Here is a 21695-nt window from a genome sequence, read left to right as displayed (position 1 = left end):
AGCAGTAAGATGCTGGGGGGAGGAGAGGGGGAGTAGTAAGATGCTGGGGGGAGGAGAGGGGGAGCAGTAAGATGCTGGGGGGAGGAGAGGGGGAGCAGTAAGATGCTGGGGGGAGGAGATGGGGAGCAGTAAGATGCTGGGGGAAGAGAGGGGGAGCAGTAAGATGCTGGGGGGAGGAGAGGGGGAGCAGTAAGATGCTGGGGGGAGGAGAGGGGGAGCAGTAAGATGCTGGGGGGAGGAGATGGGGAGCAGTAAGATGCTGGGGGAAGAGAGGGGAAGCAGTAAGATGCAAAGCTATCCCGCTGGAAAGTTAATGAGCCAAGAGGACAAAGGACTTTGAATTCCCAGCTTCACTCAATCTGAAGCCCTTCAGTGCACATCCGCGTTGCCGCAAAGGCGGACAGCTTTTGGCGCAGTCGAAAGGCAGCTAAAGGGTGTGAGCCGTTTGGTGATATTAAAGCTTCTCTATTTCAATTTGAATCTCGCCAGCCATTTTATCCCCTGTACCCAATTTTCCAACTATCTGTCCATGAAATGTCTGTGACTGACTGTATAACCCTGCTCTTTTAATGTAACAATGTATTGTTATAACTCTGTGCCCAGGACACGCAGGAAAACGAGAGGTAACTCTTAATGTGTTACTTCCTGGTAAAAGATTTTTTATAAATAATTATAGGCTAAAGCTGTCAAATTCCGGCCATTATTGAAATCCCTGCTCTGATTGGTTAAAAATCTGGGCATTATCCAATCAGTAATGCCCGGAATTTTTGCAGCATGCAATGTGTTTATTTCCAATGTGTTTATTTCCAGCCAATCAGCTTTCAGAACAGTTTTGAGACAGAGCAGGGGATTGGTCAGGAGGCAGGAACAGCTCTCAGACAGGGCAGGGGATTGGTTAGGAAGTAGCAGCCTGGCAGTGACTCGTCCCCTCCCTCCGTGAACAGAGCTGACAGATTTAATTGAATTGGGGAGGGAGAGAGTGTGTGGCTGTAAAGTAAGTAAGTGGCTTTCTGCAGTGTGTGTGTTGTTGTGTTGTGTGTAGCAGCAGAGTTTGTGTAGAGTTTGTGTGTAGAGGTGCTGTTTTGTGTGTAACGCTGCAGTGTGTGTATAGAGCTGAAGTGTGTGTTTGTGCGCGTGTGTGTGTGTGTGTGTGTGTGTATATATATATATAGTGGTTGACAAATCACCAAAAAATCTACTCGCCACACAAAAAAAATCTACTCGCCACCTAGTACCAAACGTGTGCTGCTTGGGCCAATATTTACTCGCCCGGGGGTTAAATCCACTCGCCCGGGGCGAGCAAATGTATAGGTTTGTCGAACACTGTATATATATATATATATATATATATACCCCGCATTAACGTACGCAATGGGACCGGAGCATGTATGTAAAGCGAAAATGTACTTAAAGTGAAGCACTACCTTTTTCCCACTTATCGATGCATGTACTGTACTGCAATCGTCAAATATGTGCATAACTGATGTAAATGACGCATTTGTAACAGGCTCTATAGTCTCCCCGCTTGCGCACAGCTTCGGTGCAGGTAGGGAGCCGGTATTGCTGTTCAGAACGTGCTGACAGGCGCATGCGTGAGCTGCCGTTTGCCTATTGGGCGATATGTCCTTACTCGCGAGTGTACTTAAAGTGAGTGTCCTTAAACCGGGGTATGCCTGTATAGAGCTGAAGTGTGTGTGTGTGTGTGTGTGTAGAGCTGCAGTGTGTGTACACAGAGGGGGCGGCAGTGTGGATATAGTTAGCTGCATTGTAAGTGTATACAGTATAGAGGTGGTTTAATGTATTTACAATTTTATTTTAATTTAAAAAAATCTATATAACTATACAAAAATGTCTATTTATGAAAAAAGCCTACATTTAGCCTATAATAGTAATAATCCCCTCAGAACAGGGCATTATTGGCCATTAATGCCTTGTTCTTCTGGGATTATTACTTAAATATAAATAAAAAAATATCCTGGTTCGAATACCCTTTTGGATATAGTCCAAAAGTCAATAGTGTGTTAAAGTGTTATGATACATCCAATCATAGCTTTATTAGTATGTGCAATAGTAATGTTTGCTATTCAATTCTATTTGTATTGTACTTTTGAAGTCGTTTATCTGAAACACTAACAGCTCATTGCTGAGGCCCACAAGTCCCAGAAAAATCTTCTATTGAAACTCCGATAGTGCCAATGCACTGAGAGGGGATTTGTAGATAGATTTTTGGGGTTCAAAGTTCAGCTTCACTGAAGAAGACATTTAAAGGGTGAATTTTGCATGCACTAAAAATGCTGAGACAGGCATTTACACAGTGCAAAAAGAAACATCTTTGCTTGGTGTTTGTGGGAGTAAACAGGAGTTAGATAGTTAAGTTCCTGAACACTGACCTTAGATATACGACCTCCGACTATGAATATATGCTTTGTGCCTTGTTATAAGATGTAACTTCATACTAACAAGATATGAATTTGTAGTTAGACAATGCTTTATAATGACATGCTTGAGGAAAATTACCTCAGAGCAGAAAGTAACAGCTAACCCAAGACACTACTTTCTGCCTATAACCTGTGTACCATCTAATTCCTGCTAAAGACTGAGGCTTGGTATTGTATAATGCCTCAGGAATAAATATATTGGGACTGCAAGAAACCTTTGTCGGGATCTGTATTTTCACATAACAAGGATCCTAAGGTGTAGTTCCTCTCTGAAGCGCCAGCCCCTGATTCATGAATGCTATGGGTCTTGGCCCCTCAGGGTGCTCCTACTACAGCACTACTCCTCTCCCCTCTAGACTGGCATGCACATGGAGCAAATAGGGTTTTTGTGGATCAACAAACGCTAGTACTGGCTGTCACAGGAGACCAGCACTTTTTAACACCTTCATACCCGGATGCTTTGATTGAGCAAAGCAAGAGATCAAATAAATTGTGATTTATTTACAGACATACGCATATTAGTGTAAAAAACACTTGAAATACACTTACTGGGATGGGGTAAAACGAAATCTTCTAGTCCCAAAGCGAAATCTTTAGAAATACAGTCTCTAGGCACAATTTCCCAGGAGCGGGAGTTGTGCGCAAACAGAGCCGAAAACAGTCTTTGGACAGTGGCGCCTCTCGCAACCGCTGTTTCTCCGCCGGAGCTGCTTTCTTCGTTCTACCACTGTAGAATTGGTTCTGGAATCCTTAGTTCTTACGAACTCTTGACTTGGGTTACGATGGTGAAAAGTTTAAAGTCAAGTTTAGATGGAACTGACTCCCGATCGGCTGCAGGGATTCTTATGCAGTAAAACCCCCTATCTTTAACCAAACAAGGGAGACAGGAATAGTCAAAACTGCAAAGGGAGACAGAAAATGTGTAATCCTGTCCAGGACAGTGGTGGAGGGGTGATGATTTGGGCTTGTTTTGCAGCCACAGGACCTGGGAACCTTGCAGTCATTGAGTCGACCATGAACTCCTCTTTATACCAAAATATTCTAGAGTCAAATGTGAGGCCATCTATCCGACAGCTAAAGTTTGGCCGAAATTGGGTCATGCAACAGGACAATGATCCCAAGCACACCAGCAAATCTACAACAGAATGGCTGAAAAAGAAAAGAATCAAGGTGTTTCAATGGCCCAGTGTAAGGAAGCAGGAGTCACGGCGTGCTCCTTACTCACCCGCGGCTCTGTCTGGGCCTCCCGCGGCTCGCAGGGACTCCTTCCCCATGGCGCCAAGCTCCGGTCCTCTTATGCGCGCGCGCGCACGTCTACTCTCCTCTTCTGCCCTTGGTTCAGGGCGTGGGTCCGCGCATGCAGCTACAGACGCTGCCACAGGGAGGCGCGGCCACACGGGGAGCACCAACCCTTTAAAGAGACAGTACCCTTTTTCAATGCCACAATACAATTCACCAATACTTCTAGGACTTATAGCTCCTCCTTCAGGAACTCATCTAGACCTATCCCTGTCTCAGCCTGGCCCATTCACACACCCCCACCTTGCTACTTAGCTATTGGTTCCTCATACCTACATATACCCTCCAGATTCATTAACTCGTCGGCTGAGCATAGAACCAGTTGTTCTCATCACTCTCTGCCTCCCTACAGTAGTTCTGTTTCACAGATTCCCTCGTGTACCGGACCGGCTTCTGCTACGTCTTCCTGCACCTCTGGCATCCCGAACTCGGCATACGGCATCACGACTCTCCTCATCTCTGGCATTCCGATTCTGGCTTACGGTAACGACAACGTCTCTCTCTCTAACCCTGGACTTGGCTTCCGCACCCTCTACCATCCATACCTCTCCTACCCCGATCCCGGAATCCCAGACCACTCTTCAATCAAGACGTGCCCTCGTGGCTGTGGGTGGCGTTATATCCTATCCCACCTCAGCACCGCGGTCCCGTCTCGTTTGTGGTGAGCACATCCTGACATTATGCTCAGCCCAACAAACATGGACCCCGCTGAGGTGGAGCGCACTATTAATGCTCATACTGCTCTTTTTACCAGACTAGAGACTTATCTGGAACAAGCGGATAGACGGACGGATACATTGCAGCAAAGTGTTCACTCCCTTACGGTTCAAGTTCGAGCTCTCACTCGGCAACTGTCACCTGGAGCTTCCCCTGCACCTGCAACTACCTTTCCCACTCCTCCGTTTGCCCTGGAACCTCGTATTCCTCCTCCCAAACACTATGCTGGGGATCCCCAAGGATGTAGGGGCTTCCTTAACCAATGCCTCATCCAATTTCGTCTCTCTCCCTCTCGTTTTGTCTCTTCCATTTCCAGGGTCGGCTACATCCTGTCTCTGCTCACCGACCAGGCACTGGCATGGGCTTCTCCCATCTGGGAACAACAAGGGCCTCTCACACAGGACATCGATCTCTTCGTCGAGGAGTTCCGAAGAGTTTTCAATACCCCGGCACGGAAATTAACGGCAGCTTCGGCTCTTCATCATATAACCCAGGGAGATCGTACCGTCGCTGGGTATGCCGTGGAGTTCCGCACTCTTGCCGGTGAGACGGGTTGGAATAATGAAGCACTATCTTCTGCGTTTTGGCAGGGTCTGTCTGAGTCCCTGAAGGATGAGATCGCGGCGCGGGACCGTCCTACTGATTTAGAGGAGTTAATCGCCCTGGCGGTTCGAGTAGATCAGCGTCTACAGGAACGAAGATACGAACGCTCTCGTTACCGACAACGGGTGTCAAGAAACCTTGCTCCTTCCTTCATTCCTCCGTTGCCTCCTACCGAGAACATTCCGGAACCCATGCAGTTGGGGGGCAACAGGTTGTCTCCTGCCAAGAGACAACATCGGCGCAATGCCGGTCTCTGCATGTACTGTGGCAACTCCAGTCACACGTTACCCCAGTGTCCTCACAAGCCGGGAAACGCCAACTCCCAATGAAATCCAGGAGAGTTTCGTTGGGAATTCTCACCCTTTCTCCTATTGTCAAGGACGTACTTCCCACGAGGATAATGTTGAATATAACACTGTCTGGAGAGGGGTTTCACGCTCAAGAGTGAGTGTTCATTGATTCCGGGTCCGCTGGTAACTTCATCGATGAGACTTTCGCTAGGCAAAACAATATTTTGCTTATCACCAAGAAAACGCCAGTAGGTTTGGAGGCTATTGACGGTCGACCTCTACAACCGGCATTTATCACGCTACAGACGGTGCCTCTCCTAATGCAGTTCATTGATCTTCATACGGAGTTCCTTACTCTCGATGTGATACACTCTTCCTCGGCTGAGCTGATTGTGAGTCTTCCTTGTCTTCAACTCCATAATCCTCGCATCGACTGGACGGATCGGGAACCCATTCAGTGGGCCACTTCGTGTGCCAAGACCTGTACCAGGATTTCCCAGAGGATTGGTGGGTTGTCTACCCTGCCAGAGAGGATCGATTCTCTACCTTCTGAGTACTGGGAATTCCGTGATGTGTTCGACAAGGCACGTTCCGAGATACTACCTCCTCACCGTTCTTTCGATTGTCCCATTGATCTACTTCCTGGAGCACCTCTTCCTAGAGGACGATCCTATCCGCTCTCTCTCCCAGAGACGAAAGCCATGAGCACCTACATCACTGAGAATTTAGAAAGGGGTTTCATCAGAAAATCTTCCTCTCCAGTTGGTGCAGGCTTCTTCTTCGTCAAAAAGAAAGACGGTTCTCTCCGTCCATGCATTGACTACCGGGGGTTGAATAACATCACGCGCAAGAATCGCTACCCTCTGCCCTTGATTCCGGAACTATTTGACCGTCTCCAGGGAGCTACTATCTTTTCTAAATTGGATCTGAGAGGTGCCTACAATTTAGTAGGGAGACGAGTGGAAGACTGCCTTTAACACCCATGACGGCCACTACGAATAACTGGTGATGCCGTTCGGACTGTGCAACGCACCAGCAGTTTTCCAGGATTTTGTCAACGAAATTTTTCGGGACATTCTTAACAAATTTCTTATTGTTTACCTGGATGACATCCTTATCTTTTCCCAATCCACTCAAGAACACATCAAACACGTTCAACAAGTGTTGTTACGCCTTCGGGAGAACCATCTCTTTGCGAAATTGGAGAAATGTCAGTTCCATCTCAAATCAGTGGCGTTTTTGGGTTACGTTATTTCTGATTCCGGTTTCAATATGGATCCAGAGAAACTTAAGGCGATTTTGGACTGGCCTCGTCCAACCACTCTCAAAGCCGTGCAACGCTTCCTGGGTTTTGCGAACTATTATCGACGTTTCATCCGCAATTTTTCCTCTACAGTATCTCCCATAACTGCTCTCACTAAGAAAGGTGCAGATCCTTCATCATGGTCTGAAACCGCCATACAGGCATTTGATCTGCTGAAAAGGGCTTTTGTCTCTGCACCCATCCTCACACACCCGGATCCTAAACTTCCATTTACCTTGGAGGTAGATGCTTCTGACATCGGGGCTGGGGCTGTTTTGTCCCAGAGGACATCTCCCTTAGCCAGACTGCACCCGTGTGCCTTCTTTTCGAAGAAATTTTCATCTGCAGAACGGAACTACGATGTCGGGAACCGGGAGCTTTTGGCGATCAAATTGGCATTAGAGGAGTGGAGACATTTCTTAGAAGGTACAGAGACACCCATAACCATTCTTACAGACCATAAGAACCTTCTCTACCTAGAAGGGGCACGTCGTTTGAACTCTCGGCAGGCCCGCTGGGCATTATTTTTTTCACGATTTAATTTTCTTATCTCCTTCATTCCTGGTTCCAAGAATCTTAAAGCGGATGCTCTCTCTCGACAGTTCCTTGCTGAGGACAAATCTGAAGAGCAGCTAGAGACAATCATTCCTTCTAGATGTATCTTGTCCGCCAACTCCTTTGATATTATGGGCAAGATTCAATCCGAACAATCCCAGACTCCTATAGGGCTCAAAGTTCCGGAGGGAAAACTCTACACGGCATTCCAACACCGCAAAAAAGTTCTCGAATGGTGCCATTCTTCTAAATCTGCAGGACATCCGGGGATACGGAAGACCAATGACCTGGTTCAACGCACCTTCTGGTGGCTAAGGATGTAGAGGAGTTTGTCAAAGCGTGTGGTACTTGTGCTCGCAACAAGGTACCTCGGGTCAAACCAGCAGGCCTTCTTCTTCCTTTACCCATTCCAGATCGTCCCTGGAACCATATTTCTATGGACTTCATTGTAGAGCTTCCAGACTCCAAGGGAAAGGATACGATTCTTGTGGTCATTGATCGTTTTTCCAAACAGACACACCTGGTGCCTTTAAGGGGTCTTCCGAATTCCTCCCGCCTTGCGGATATCTTCATTCAGGAGATTTTTCGTCTTCATGGGGTGCCAGCAACCATTGTTTCGGATTGCGGATCTCAATTTGTATCAAGATTTTGGCGTGCCTTTTCTCGAAAATTGGGGATTTCACTTCAATTCTCTTCAGGATACCACCCACAGACCAATGGGCAAACGGAAAGGGCCAACCAAAACCTGGAACAGTATCTTCGATGTTTTATAACCGATACGCAGCAGGATTGGGTGGATCTGCTTCCTTGGGCCGAGTTTGCTCTTAACTCTCTTCGCAATGATTCCATTCAAGATTCTCCATTTTTTATTAATTGTGGCTTTCATCCTTCCCGTTTACCCTTCTCCTCCCTATCCTCAGGAGTACCAGCGGTGGACAAGCGCATCTCCCGGCTGAAAGACTTATGGACAAGGATTCAGGAGAACGTAAAGGTAGCCACAGGGAGACAGAAACTTCAGGCAGATCGCCTTCGACGTCAAGTACCAGAGTTTGCTCCAGGAGACAAGGTGTGGCTTTCTTCCAGGAATATCCGACTAAAGGTTCCTACCATGAAGCTTGCTCCCAAGTTCCTCGGTCCCTTCCCCGTAGTTAGGAGGGTTAATCCTGTGGCTTACCATCTACGCCTTCCACCTTCGATGAAAATACCTTCGGTCTTCCATGTATCCTTACTTAAACCAGTATTTCAGAGTCCTCGCTTTTCCAAGAATACTTCTCCTCCACTTCCTCTTACGATTCAAGGTCAACAGGAGTACGAGGTCCAGTTTATCTTGGATTCCAGGATCTCCAGAGGAGGAGTACAATACCTGGTTCACTGGAAGGGGTTCGGACCTGAGGAACGTTCATGGATTCCCCATCGGGATCTTCACGCACCTCGCCTTCTTCAGGCTTTCCATCATAGGAATCCTTCCAAGCCTTGTCATGGACACCCGGAGGTCGCCCCTGAAGGAAGGGGGGGGGGGTACTGTAAGGAAGCAGGAGTCACGAGGTGCACGGCGTGCTCCTTACTCACCCGCGGCTCTGTCTGGACCTCCAGCGGCTCGCAGGGACTCCTTCCCCATGGCGCCGAGCTCCGGTCCTCTTATGCGCGCGCGCGCACGTCTACTCTCCTCTTCTGCCCTCGGTTCAGGGCGTGGGTCCGCGCACGCAGCTACAGACGCTGCCACAGGGAGGCGCGGCCACACAGGGGCGCACCAACCCTTTAAAGAGACAGTACCCTTTTTCAATGCCACAATACAATTCACCAATACTTCTAGGACTTATAGCTCCTCCTTCAGGAACTCATCTAGACCTATCCCTGTCTCAGCCTGGCCCATTCACACACCCCCACCTTGCTACTTAGCTATTGGTTCCTCATACCTACATATACCCTCCAGATTCATTAACTCGTCGGCTGAGCATAGAACCAGTTGTTCTCATCACTCTCTGCCTCCCTAGTTCTGTTTCACAGATTCCCTCGTGTACCGGACCGGCTTCTGCTACGTCTTCCTGCACCTCTGGCATCCCGAACTCGGCATACGGCATCACGACTCTCCTCATCTCTGGCATTCCGATTCTGGCTTACGGTAACGACAACGTCTCTCTCTCTAACCATGGACTTGGCTTCCGCACCCTCTACCATCCATACCTCTCCTACCCCGATCCCGGAATCCCAGACCACTCTTCAATCAAGACGTGCCCTCGTGGCTGTGGGTGGCGTTATATCCTATCCCACCTCAGCACCGCGGTCCCATCTCGTTTGTGGTGAGCACATCCTGACACCCAGTCAAAGTCCAGACCTCAACCCGATTGAAATGCTGTGGCGGGACCTTAAGAAAGCTGTGCATAAACAAATGCCCGCAAACCTCAATGAACTGAAGCAACGTTGTAAAGAAGAGTGGGCCAAAATTCCTCCACAACGATGTGAGAGACTGATAGTCATACCGAAAATGATTACTTCGTTATTGCTGCTAAAGGTGGTTCTACAAGCTATTGAATCATAAGGTATACTTAGTTTTTCACACATGACTTCTCCATTTTGGCTTTATTTTTGTTAAATAAATAATAACAGTGTAATATCTCATGTGTTGTTGTTCATCTGAGGTTGTATTTACCTAATTTTAAGACCTGCTAAGGAACAGATGATTGTTATTATGTCCTGATATGTAAAACCGTGGAATTCCAAAGAGGGTGTACTTTCTTTTTCACACAAATGTAGGTGTTAACAGATGTACCTGCAGCAATAGTGCAGGCGTGGGTAAGGGCATACAATTCTGCAACTTGTGCAGAGAGAACCTGTGGGAGGGGAGTCTATAACATCATAGGCAGATACTACTGAATAGTCTGTACATAGATTTCCTGTTATTTTGAAGTAAACCAATATTTCATCGATTAATATAATCCTCCCAAGGAAATATAATGAATTGGTAACTCAATTCCAAGGAACCGTTTCTTTACACTCCTTTTGAGATTTGTTTTTTCTTTGCATAAGACCCTAATTATTGTATATTAAGAGGGAAGGGAAAGGGACAGAAGGAAAGGAGGGGGGGGGTGGGGAGGGGGGATGGGGAGGGGGGAGGGGGGGGATGGGGAGGGGGGGAGGGAAATGGGAAGGAAAGACAGGAAAAAGAAAAAGGAATGATCAGCAACTAATAATTTTCATATAATCCCACAGATCATGAAGCAAAGAGGGGGCAATTCAGTTCAAGAAGTGACTGAGGTTCCACTCTATGTTGAGGCCATAAGGTGATCGTGTCTTCAACATGAAGACCCAATAGGTCTCCCTTTTGTCTAATAAATTCAGTTTGTTACCTCCTCGTTCTTTTAATGTCATTTTTTCTATACCCCGTACAGTTTGATTCCGTATACCCCCCCACCCCCCACTGGACACTGCATACAGTGCTTTGATACAGGGTGTGAACACTCTTTTCTTTATTAGTCTCTGATGTTCCATCACTCTTGTCTTAAGAGCCCATGTAGTTCGAACTACATAATTCAACCCTTGTCTAAATTTAGCATAGGTTGAACTTGATGGACCTACGTCTTTTTTCAACCTCATCTACTATGTAACTATGTAACTATGTAACCCGCATCCGCAGGTTAACAAGTATATGACAACATATGAGTCACAGTTGATGAAAGATTTCATAGGGAATGTTTGGTTAGAATTAGAGGCCGAAAAACAGGATGATGGTTTAAAGTGACAGATCTTAGAACCCCCACATCTAAAGCAGCCTTTGGTTATAAACTTCTGAGCGGAAATTACAGAAGTATTAACAATACTGAGGGATACTGAGGTGGCTATAGTGTTTGCACGTCTGCAGACAAAGCGTGGACCCTTATCTACAATGTTCCTCAGACTGTAATCCATCCGTAAAAGGTCCCAATGTTTGCGCATTATCTACTGAACCTGATCACTATTTCTGTTAAATAGAGTTATGAACGTAGGGATGTCATCCGTGTCCTTAGTAATGTTCTCCTGATCACATCTGTTATTGTAAGATTTCCTGTATAAGGTTTTATTATATTTTTTTGTTTTGTCATGGTTCTGTTTTAGATCTACTTGATTCATTCGGGATGTCCCTTTCATTTTATCAAATAGAGATTGTCTATCAGTAGAGGCCACCCCCTCAAAGGCTAACTGTAAGGCCTCCTGTTTGTATCCCCGCTGTAAAAATCATTGGGTCAGCTCCCCAGACTGACGCAGGAAACCCTCCTCAGTGGAGCAGTCTTCCTCAGTTTGAGGGACTGATACTTTGGGATGCCTTTAATCACTGACCGTGGGTGGCAGCTGTCTGCCCGAAGAAGTGTATTTCTTGAGTTTTCTTTTCTGTAAACATCTGTATGGATGTCTTTATTGGTGTCAATAAAAGTAGAAAGTCCAGGTAGTGAATGTGGTGATGGTGCAAATTATAAGTGAATTTTAAGTTGTAAGTATTTTGATCAATGTAATAAAAAAATGCATCCAGTGTGAGTGAATCACCATCCCAAATCATAATCAAATCGTCGATAAAACGTTTGTAGAATATAATGTGTTTTCTGAAAGGATTAAAGCTACTAAAAATAAATTTAGACTCCCACCACCTCATAAATAAATTAGCATAAGAAGGTGTAAAACTCGTGCCATAGCTGTTCCTTGTGATTGTAAGTAGAATTTGTGATCAAAAAGAAAATAATTGTGAGTTAATAAAAACCATATTGCATCCAAAATATGTGTGGTATTATATTAATTACTACCTGGACCCTCGAGAAAATGACGCAAAGCCGCCAACCCCTGTTCGTGTCTAATGATGGAGTATAAGGAGGTCACATCCATGGTGACCCATGTGAATTGTAAACACCATTTTATATTTTTGAGATGGACAATGAGATCACTAGAATCGAGTATGAATGATGGAAGATCAATTACGAAAGGTTGAAGATACCTATCGATATAATACGACAGGAGGAAAGCATCCTCCCAGACACTCTACCCTCACCCACTGACCGCACACCCACTTCACCACCCGCTGCACCTAGGGGTGTACAGTTGCAAATGCGAATAACCCCAGACCATCTACCCTCACCCACTGAAATAAGCAAACCCGCTGCACCCAGGAGAGTACAGCTGCAAATACCACCTGCGATGCAACCTGATCCGACCGCGATCCCAGACATCACGCTAAATGACCTCCCGCAGAGCATACGGGAGAAATCCTTTGCCAGAAGAGGAGGAAGTGTGTCCATACTTGCCCTTCTCATTATGAAACATTCCGTCAATTAAAAGCTGTACCTTGAATGAATGGTTCAAGGTGGTTAATTATGATGGCGAGGGGCAAGAAAGCGCTCCCTGTGAATTTACGCAGAACTATTATTGATGAAATCCAACGCCATTACTATCTGACCCCGCTTATTTTCCGAGCCGTGAAAGACAACATAAATGCCTTTTTGAGGCATAAAAGTGTTCTTGCTCGGAACCCCAACACCTATGGGGAGCACTACATGTTTAGTTAAGATCCTGATTTAAAAATGTGCAGTAGTCAGTTTAAATGTATTTTCAATTTCTGCTATGAGACACGTGCAGAAATGCAATGACACACAAGCTTTTTCTCTCCTAGCCCCCCCCCCCATAAATGAGGTTTTCATTCAGTAAGGTGCGATTATTAATATTGAATATTGCCTCTATCTTTTACAGAACAAGACGTCAATTGGGGATTTCACTTCAATTCTCTTCAGGATACCACCCACAGACCAATGGGCAAACGGAAAGGGCCAACCAAAACCTGGAACAGTATCTTCGATGTTTTATAACCGATACGCAGCAGGATTGGGTGGATCTGCTTCCTTGGCCCGAGTTTGCTCTTAACTCTCTTCGCAATGATTCCATTCAAGATTCTCCATTTTTTATTAATTGTGGCTTTCATCCTTCCCGTTTACCCTTCTCCTCCCTATCCTCAGGAGTACCAGCGGTGGACAAGCGCATCTCCCGGCTGAAAGACTTATGGACAAGGATTCAGGAGAACGTAAAGGTAGCCACAGGGAGACAGAAACTTCAGGCAGATCGCCTTCGACGTCAAGTACCAGAGTTTGCTCCAGGAGACAAGGTGTGGCTTTCTTCCAGGAATATCCGACTAAAGGTTCCTACCATGAAGCTTGCTCCCAAGTTCCTCGGTCCCTTCCCCGTAGTTAGGAGGGTTAATCCTGTGGCTTACCATCTACGCCTTCCACCTTCGATGAAAATACCTTCGGTCTTCCATGTATCCTTACTTAAACCAGTATTTCAGAGTCCTCGCTTTTCCAAGAATACTTCTCCTCCACTTCCTCTTACGATTCAAGGTCAACAGGAGTACGAGGTCCAGTTTATCTTGGATTCCAGGATCTCCAGAGGAGGAGTACAATACCTGGTTCACTGGAAGGGGTTCGGACCTGAGGAACGTTCATGGATTCCCCATCGGGATCTTCACGCACCTCGCCTTCTTCAGGCTTTCCATCATAGGAATCCTTCCAAGCCTTGTCATGGACACCCGGAGGTCGTCCCTGAAGGAAGGGGGGGGGTACTGTAAGGAAGCAGGAGTCACGAGGTGCACGGCGTGCTCCTTACTCACCCGCGGCTCTGTCTGGACCTCCAGCGGCTCGCAGGGACTCCTTCCCCATGGCGCCGAGCTCCGGTCCTCTTATGCGCGCGCGCGCACGTCTACTCTCCTCTTCTGCCCTCGGTTCAGGGCGTGGGTCCGCGCACGCAGCTACAGACGCTGCCACAGGGAGGCGCGGCCACACAGGGGCGCACCAACCCTTTAAAGAGACAGTACCCTTTTTCAATGCCACAATACAATTCACCAATACTTCTAGGACTTATAGCTCCTCCTTCAGGAACTCATCTAGACCTATCCCTGTCTCAGCCTGGCCCATTCACACACCCCCACCTTGCTACTTAGCTATTGGTTCCTCATACCTACATATACCCTCCAGATTCATTAACTCGTCGGCTGAGCATAGAACCAGTTGTTCTCATCACTCTCTGCCTCCCTAGTTCTGTTTCACAGATTCCCTCGTGTACCGGACCGGCTTCTGCTACGTCTTCCTGCACCTCTGGCATCCCGAACTCGGCATACGGCATCACGACTCTCCTCATCTCTGGCATTCCGATTCTGGCTTACGGTAACGACAACGTCTCTCTCTCTAACCATGGACTTGGCTTCCGCACCCTCTACCATCCATACCTCTCCTACCCCGATCCCGGAATCCCAGACCACTCTTCAATCAAGACGTGCCCTCGTGGCTGTGGGTGGCGTTATATCCTATCCCACCTCAGCACCGCGGTCCCATCTCGTTTGTGGTGAGCACATCCTGACACCCAGTCAAAGTCCAGACCTCAACCCGATTGAAATGCTGTGGCGGGACCTTAAGAAAGCTGTGCATAAACAAATGCCCGCAAACCTCAATGAACTGAAGCAACGTTGTAAAGAAGAGTGGGCCAAAATTCCTCCACAACGATGTGAGAGACTGATAGTCATACCGAAAATGATTACTTCGTTATTGCTGCTAAAGGTGGTTCTACAAGCTATTGAATCATAAGGTATACTTAGTTTTTCACACATGACTTCTCCATTTTGGCTTTATTTTTGTTAAATAAATAATAACAGTGTAATATCTCATGTGTGGTTGTTCATCTGAGGTTGTATTTACCTAATTTTAAGACCTGCTAAGGAACAGATGATTGTTATTATGTCCTGATATGTAAAACCGTGGAATTCCAAAGAGGGTGTACTTTCTTTTTCACACAAATGTAGGTGTTAACAGATGTACCTGCAGCAATAGTGCAGGCGTGGGTAAGGGCATACAATTCTGCAACTTGTGCAGAGAGAACCTGTGGGAGGGGAGTCTATAACATCATAGGCAGATACTACTGAATAGTCTGTACATACTGTAGATTTCCTGTTATTTTGAAGTAAACCAATATTTCATCGATTAATATAATCCTCCCAAGGAAATATAATGAATTGGTAACTCAATTCCAAGGAACCGTTTCTTTACACTCCTTTTGAGATTTGTTTTTTCTTTGCATAAGACCCTAATTATTGTATATTAAGAGGGAAGGGAAAGGGACAGAAGGAAAGGAGGGGGGGGTGGGGAGGGGGGGATGGGGAGGGGGGGAGGGGGGGATGGGGAGGGGGGGAGGGAAATGGGAAGGAAAGACAGGAAAAAGAAAAAGGAATGATCAGCAACTAATAATTTTCATATAATCCCACAGATCATGAAGCAAAGAGGGGGCAATTCAGTTCAAGAAGTGACTGAGGTTCCACTCTATGTTGAGGCCATAAGGTGATCGTGTCTTCAACATGAAGACCCAATAGGTCTCCCTTTTGTCTAATAAATTCAGTTTGTTACCTCCTCGTTCTTTTAATGTCATTTTTTCTATACCCCGTACAGTTTGATTCCGTATACCCCCCCACCCCCCACTGGACACTGCATACAGTGCTTTGATACAGGGTGTGAACACTCTTTTCTTTATTAGTCTCTGATGTTCCATCACTCTTGTCTTAAGAGCCCATGTAGTTCGAACTACATAATTCAACCCTTGTCTAAATTTAGCATAGGTTGAACTTGATGGACCTATGTCTTTTTTCAACCTCATCTACTATGTAACTATGTAACTATGTAACCCGCATCCGCAGGTTAACAAGTATATGACAACATATGAGTCACAGTTGATGAAAGATTTCATAGGGAATGTTTGGTTAGAATTAGAGGCCGAAAAACAGGATGATGGTTTAAAGTGACAGATCTTAGAACCCCCACATCTAAAGCAGCCTTTGGTTATAAACTTCTGAGCGGAAATTACAGAAGTATTAACAATACTGAGGGATACTGAGGTGGCTATAGTGTTTGCACGTCTGCAGACAAAGCGTGGACCCTTATCTACAATGTTCCTCAGACTGTAATCCATCCGTAAAAGGTCCCAATGTTTGCGCATTATCTACTGAACCTGATCACTATTTCTGTTAAATAGAGTTATGAACGTAGGGATGTCATCCGTGTCCTTAGTAATGTTCTCCTGATCACATCTGTTATTGTAAGATTTCCTGTATAAGGTTTTATTATATTTTTTTGTTTTGTCATGGTTCTGTTTTAGATCTACTTGATTCATTCGGGATGTCCCTTTCATTTTATCAAATAGAGATTGTCTATCAGTAGAGGCCACCCCCTCAAAGGCTAACTGTAAGGCCTCCTGTTTGTATCCCCGCTGTAAAACATCGTTGGGTCAGCTCCCCAGACTGACGCAGGAAACCCTCCTCAGTGGAGCAGTCTTCCTCAGTGTGAGGGACTGATACTTTGGGATGCCTTTAATCACTGACCGTGGGTGGCAGCTGTCTGCCCGAAGAAGTGTATTTCTTGAGTTTTCTTTTCTGTAAACATATGTATGGATGTCTTTATTGGTGTCAATAAAAGTAGAAAGTCCAGGTAGTGAATGTGGTGATGGTGCAAATTATAAGTGAATTTTAAGTTGTAAGTATTTTGATCAATGTAATAAAAAAATGCATCCAGTGTGAGTGAATCACCATCCCAAATCATAATCAAATCGTCGATAAAACGTTTGTAGAATATAATGTGTTTTCTGAAAGGATTAAAGCTACTAAAAATAAATTTAGACTTCCACCACCTCATAAATAAATTAGCATAAGAAGGTGCAAAACTCGTGCCATAGCTGTTCCTTGTGATTGTAAGTAGAATTTGTGATCAAAAAGAAAATAATTGTGAGTTAATAAAAACCATATTGCATCCAAAATAAATGTGGTATTATATTAATTACTACCTGGACCCTCGAGAAAATGACGCAAAGCCGCCAACCCCTGTTCGTGTCTAATGATGAAGTATAAGGAGGTCACATCCATAGTGACCCATGTGAATTGTAAACACCATTTTATATTTTTGAGATGGACAATGAGATCACTAGAATCGAGTATGAATGATGGAAGATCAATTACGAAAGGTTGAAGATACCTATCGATATAATACGACAGGAGGAAAGCATCCTCCCAGACACTCTACCCTCACCCACTGACCGCACACCCACTTCACCACCCGCTGCACCTAGGGGTGTACAGTTGCAAATGCGAATAACCCCAGACCATCTACCCTCACCCACTGAAATAAGCAAACCCGCTGCACCCAGGAGAGTACAGCTGCAAATACCACCTGCGATGCGACCTGATCCGACCGCGATCCCAGACATCACGCTAAATGACCTCCCGCAGAGCATACGGGAGAAATCCTTTGCCAGAAGAGGAGGAAGTGTGTCCATACTTGCCCTTCTCATTATGAAACATTCCGTCAATTAAAAGCTGTACCTTGAATGAATGGTTCAAGGTGGTTAATTATGATGGCGAGGTGCAAGAAAGCGCTCCCTGTGAATTTACGCAGAACTATTATTGATGAAATCCAACGCCATTACTATCTGACCCCGCTTATTTTCCGAGAAGTGAAAGACAACATAAATGCCTTTTTGAGGCATAAAAGTGTTCTTGCTCGGAACCCCAACACCTATGGGGAGCACTACATGTTTAATTAAGATCCTGATTTAAAAATGTGCAGTAGTCAGTTTAAATGTATTTTCAATTTCTGCTATGAGACACGTGCAGAAATGCAATGACACACAAGCTTTTTCTCTCCTAGCCCCCCCCATAAATGAGGTTTTCATTCAGTAAGGTGCGATTATTAATATTGAATATTGCCTCTATCTTTTACAGAACAAGACGTCAATTGGGGATTTCACTTCAATTCTCTTCAGGATACCACCCACAGACCAATGGGCAAACGGAAAGGGCCAACCAAAACCTGGAACAGTATCTTCGATGTTTTATAACCGATATGCAGCAGGATTGGGTGGATCTGCTTCCTTGGGCCGAGTTTGCTCTTAACTCTCTTCGCAATGATTCCACTCAAGAATCTCCATTTTTTATTAATTGTGGCTTTCATCCTTCCCGTTTACCCTTCTCCTCCCTATCCTCAGGAGTACCAGCGGTGGACAAGCGCATCTCCCGGCTGAAAGACTTATGGACAAGGATTCAGGAGAACTTAAAGGTAGCCACAGGGAGACAGAAACTCCAGGCAGATCGCCTTCGACGTCAAGTACCGGAGTTTGCTCCAGGAGACAAGGTGTGGCTTTCTTCCAGGAATATCCGACTAAAGGTTCCTACCATGAAGCTTGCTCCCAAGTTCCTCGGTCCCTTCCCCGTAGTTAGGAGGGTTAATCCTGTGGCTTACCATCTACGCCTTCCACCTTCGATGAAAATACCTTCGGTCTTCCATGTATCCTTACTTAAACCAGTATTTCAGAGTCCTCGCTTTTCCAAGAATACTTCTCCTCCACTTCCTCTTACGATTCAAGGTCAACAGGAGTACGAGGTCCAGTTTATCTTGGATTCCAGGATCTCCAGAGGAGGAGTACAATACCTGGTTCACTGGAAGGGGTTCGGACCTGAGGAACGTTCATGGATTCCCCATCGGGATCTTCACGCACCTCGCCTTCTTCAGGCTTTCCATCATAGGAATCCTTCCAAGCCTTGTCATGGACGCCCGGAGGTCGCCCCTGAAGGGGGGGGGGGTACTGTAAGGAAGCAGGAGTCACGAGGTGCACGGCGTGCTCCTTACTCACCCGCGGCTCTGTCTGGATCTCCAGCGGCTCGCAGGGACTCCTTCCCCATGGCGCCGAGCTCCGGTCCTCTTATGCGCGCGCGCGCACGTCTACTCTCCTCTTCTGCCCTCGGTTCAGGGCGTGGGTCCGCGCACGCAGCTACAGACGCTGCCACAGGGAGGCGCGGCCACACAGGGGCGCACCAACCCTTTAAAGAGACAGTACCCTTTTTCAATGCCACAATACAATTCACCAATACTTCTAGGACTTATAGCTCCTCCTTCAGGAACTCATCTAGACCTATCCCTGTCTCAGCCTGGCCCATTCACACCCCCCCACCTTGCTACTTAGCTATTGGTTCCTCATACCTACATATACCCTCCAGATTCATTAACTCGTCGGCTGAGCATAGAACCAGTTGTTCTCATCACTCTCTGCCTCCCTAGTTCTGTTTCACAGATTCCCTCGTGTACCGGACCGGCTTCTGCTACGTCTTCCTGCACCTCTGGCATCCCGAACTCGGCATACGGCATCACGACTCTCCTCATCTCTGGCATTCCGATTCTGGCTTACGGTAACGACAACGTCTCTCTCTCTAACCCTGGACTTGGCTTCCGCACCCTCTACCATCCATACCTCTCCTACCCCGATCCCGGAATCCCAGACCACTCTTCAATCAAGACGTGCCCTCGTGGCTGTGGGTGGCGTTATATCCTATCCCACCTCAGCACCGCGGTCCCATCTCGTTTGTGGTGAGCACATCCTGACACCCAGTCAAAGTCCAGACCTCAACCCGATTGAAATGCTGTGGCGGGACCTTAAGAAAGCTGTGCATAAACAAATGCCCGCAAACCTCAATGAACTGAAGCAACGTTGTAAAGAAGAGTGGGCCAAAATTCCTCCACAACGATGTGAGAGACTGATAGTCATACCGAAAACGATTACTTCGTTATTGCTGCTAAAGGTGGTTCTACAAGCTATTGAATCATAAGGTATACTTAGTTTTTCACACATGGCTTCTCCATTTTGGCTTTATTTTTGTTAAATAAATAATAACAGTGTAATATGTCATGTGTTGTTGTTCATCTGAGGTTGTATTTACCTAATTTTAAGACCTGCTAAGGAACAGATGATTGTTATTATGTCCTGATATGTAAAACCGTGGAATTCCAAAGAGGGTGTACTTTCTTTTTCACACAAATGTAGGTGTTAACAGATGTACCTGCAGCAATAGTGCAGGCGTGGGTAAGGGCATACAATTCTGCAACTTGTGCAGAGAGAACCTGTGGGAGGGGAGTCTATAACATCATAGGCAGATACTACTGCATAGTCTGTACATAGATTTCCTGTTATTTTGAAGTAAACCAATATTTCATCGATTAATATAATCCTCCCAAGGAAATATAATGAATTGGTAACTCAATTCCAAGGAACCGTTTCTTTACACTCCTTTTGAGATTTGTTTTTTCTTTGCATAAGACCCTAATTATTGTATATTAAGAGGGAAGGGAAAGGGACAGAAGGAAAGGAGGGGGGATGGGGAGGGGGGGGAGGGAAATGGGAAGGAAAGACAGGAAAAAGAAAAAGGAATGATCAGCAACTAATAATTTTCATATAATCCCACAGATCATGAGGCAAAGAGGGGGCAATTCAGTTCAAAAAGTGACTGAGGTTCCCCTCTATGTTGAGGCCATAAGGTGATCGTGTCTTCAACATGAAGACCCAATAGGTCTCCCTTTTGTCTAATAAATTCAGTTTGTTACCTCCTCGTTCTTTTAATGTCATTTTTTCTATACCCCGTACAGTTTGATTCCGTATACCCCCCCCCCCCCCCCCCCACTGGACACTGCATACAGTGCTTTGATACAGGGTGTGAACACTCTTTTCTTATTAGTCTCTGATGTTCCATCACTCTTGTCTTAAGAGCCCTTGTAGTTCGAACTACATAATTCAACCCTTGTCTAAATTTAGCATAGGTTGAACTTGATGGACCTACGTCTTTTTTCAACCTCATCTACTATGTAACTATGTAACTATGTAACCCGCATCCGCAGGTTAACAAGTATATGACAACATATGAGTCACAGTTGATGAAAGATTTCATAGGGAATGTTTGGTTAGAATTAGAGGCCGAAAAACAGGATGATGGTTTAAAGTGACAGATCTTAGAACCCCCACATCTAAAGCAGCCTTTGGTTATAAACTTCTGAGCGGAAATTACAGAAGTATTAACAATACTGACGGATACTGAGGTGGCTATAGTGTTTGCACGTCTGCAGACAAAGCGTGGACCCTTATCTACAATGTTCCTCAGACTGTAATCCATCCGTAAAAGGTCCCAATGTTTGCGCATTATCTACTGAACCTGATCACTATTTCTGTTAAATAGAGTTATGAACGTAGGGATGTCATCCGTGTCCTTAGTAATGTTCTCCTGATCACATCTGTTATTGTAAGATTTCCTGTATAAGGTTTTATTATATTTTTTTGTTTTGTCATGGTTCTGTTTTAGATCTACTTGATTCATTCGGGATGTCCCTTTCATTTTATCAAATAGAGATTGTCTATCAGTAGAGGCCACCTCCTCAAAGGCTAACTGTAAGGCCTCCTGTTTGTATCCCCTCTGTAAAAATCGTTGGGTCAGCTCCCCAGACTGACGCAGGAAACCCTCCTCAGTGGAGCAGCCTTCCTCAGTTTGAGGGACTGATACTTTGGGATGCCTTTAATCACTGACCGTGGGTGGCAGCTATCTGCCCGAAGAAGTGTATTTCTTGAGTTTTCTTTTCTGTAAACATCTGTATGGATGTCTTTATTGGTGTCAATAAAAGTAGAAAGTCCAGG

At 45.7% G+C, this 21695-nt stretch overlaps 2 protein-coding genes across 3 annotated transcripts in view; one reads left to right on the top strand and one right to left on the bottom strand.

Annotated features, from left to right (window-relative positions):
• LOC142468142 (uncharacterized) overlaps nt 1-21695 on the bottom strand; it is a 493482-nt gene that overhangs the window by 22848 nt on the left and 448939 nt on the right. The gene's annotated exons all lie outside the window — the stretch shown is intronic.
• On the top strand, nt 278-20331 carry LOC142468183 (uncharacterized). Of its 2 annotated transcripts, none has more exons than XM_075574419.1 (3): nt 278-434; nt 12915-14795; nt 17968-20331. In XM_075574419.1, the coding sequence occupies exon 3, from the start codon at nt 18089-18091 to the stop codon at nt 19298-19300; it is 1212 nt and encodes a 403-aa protein (XP_075430534.1). In that variant the 5' UTR covers nt 278-434; nt 12915-14795; nt 17968-18088; the 3' UTR covers nt 19301-20331. The 2 variants fall into 2 exon arrangements, with proteins under 2 accessions (XP_075430534.1, XP_075430544.1); XM_075574429.1 differs by lacking the exon at nt 278-434 and adding an exon at nt 8080-9745.

Source organism: Ascaphus truei, chromosome 1 (genome assembly GCF_040206685.1).
Source record: "Ascaphus truei isolate aAscTru1 chromosome 1, aAscTru1.hap1, whole genome shotgun sequence".
NCBI lineage: Eukaryota > Metazoa > Chordata > Amphibia > Anura > Ascaphidae > Ascaphus > Ascaphus truei.
This window is presented reverse-complemented; position numbering and strand designations above follow the sequence as displayed.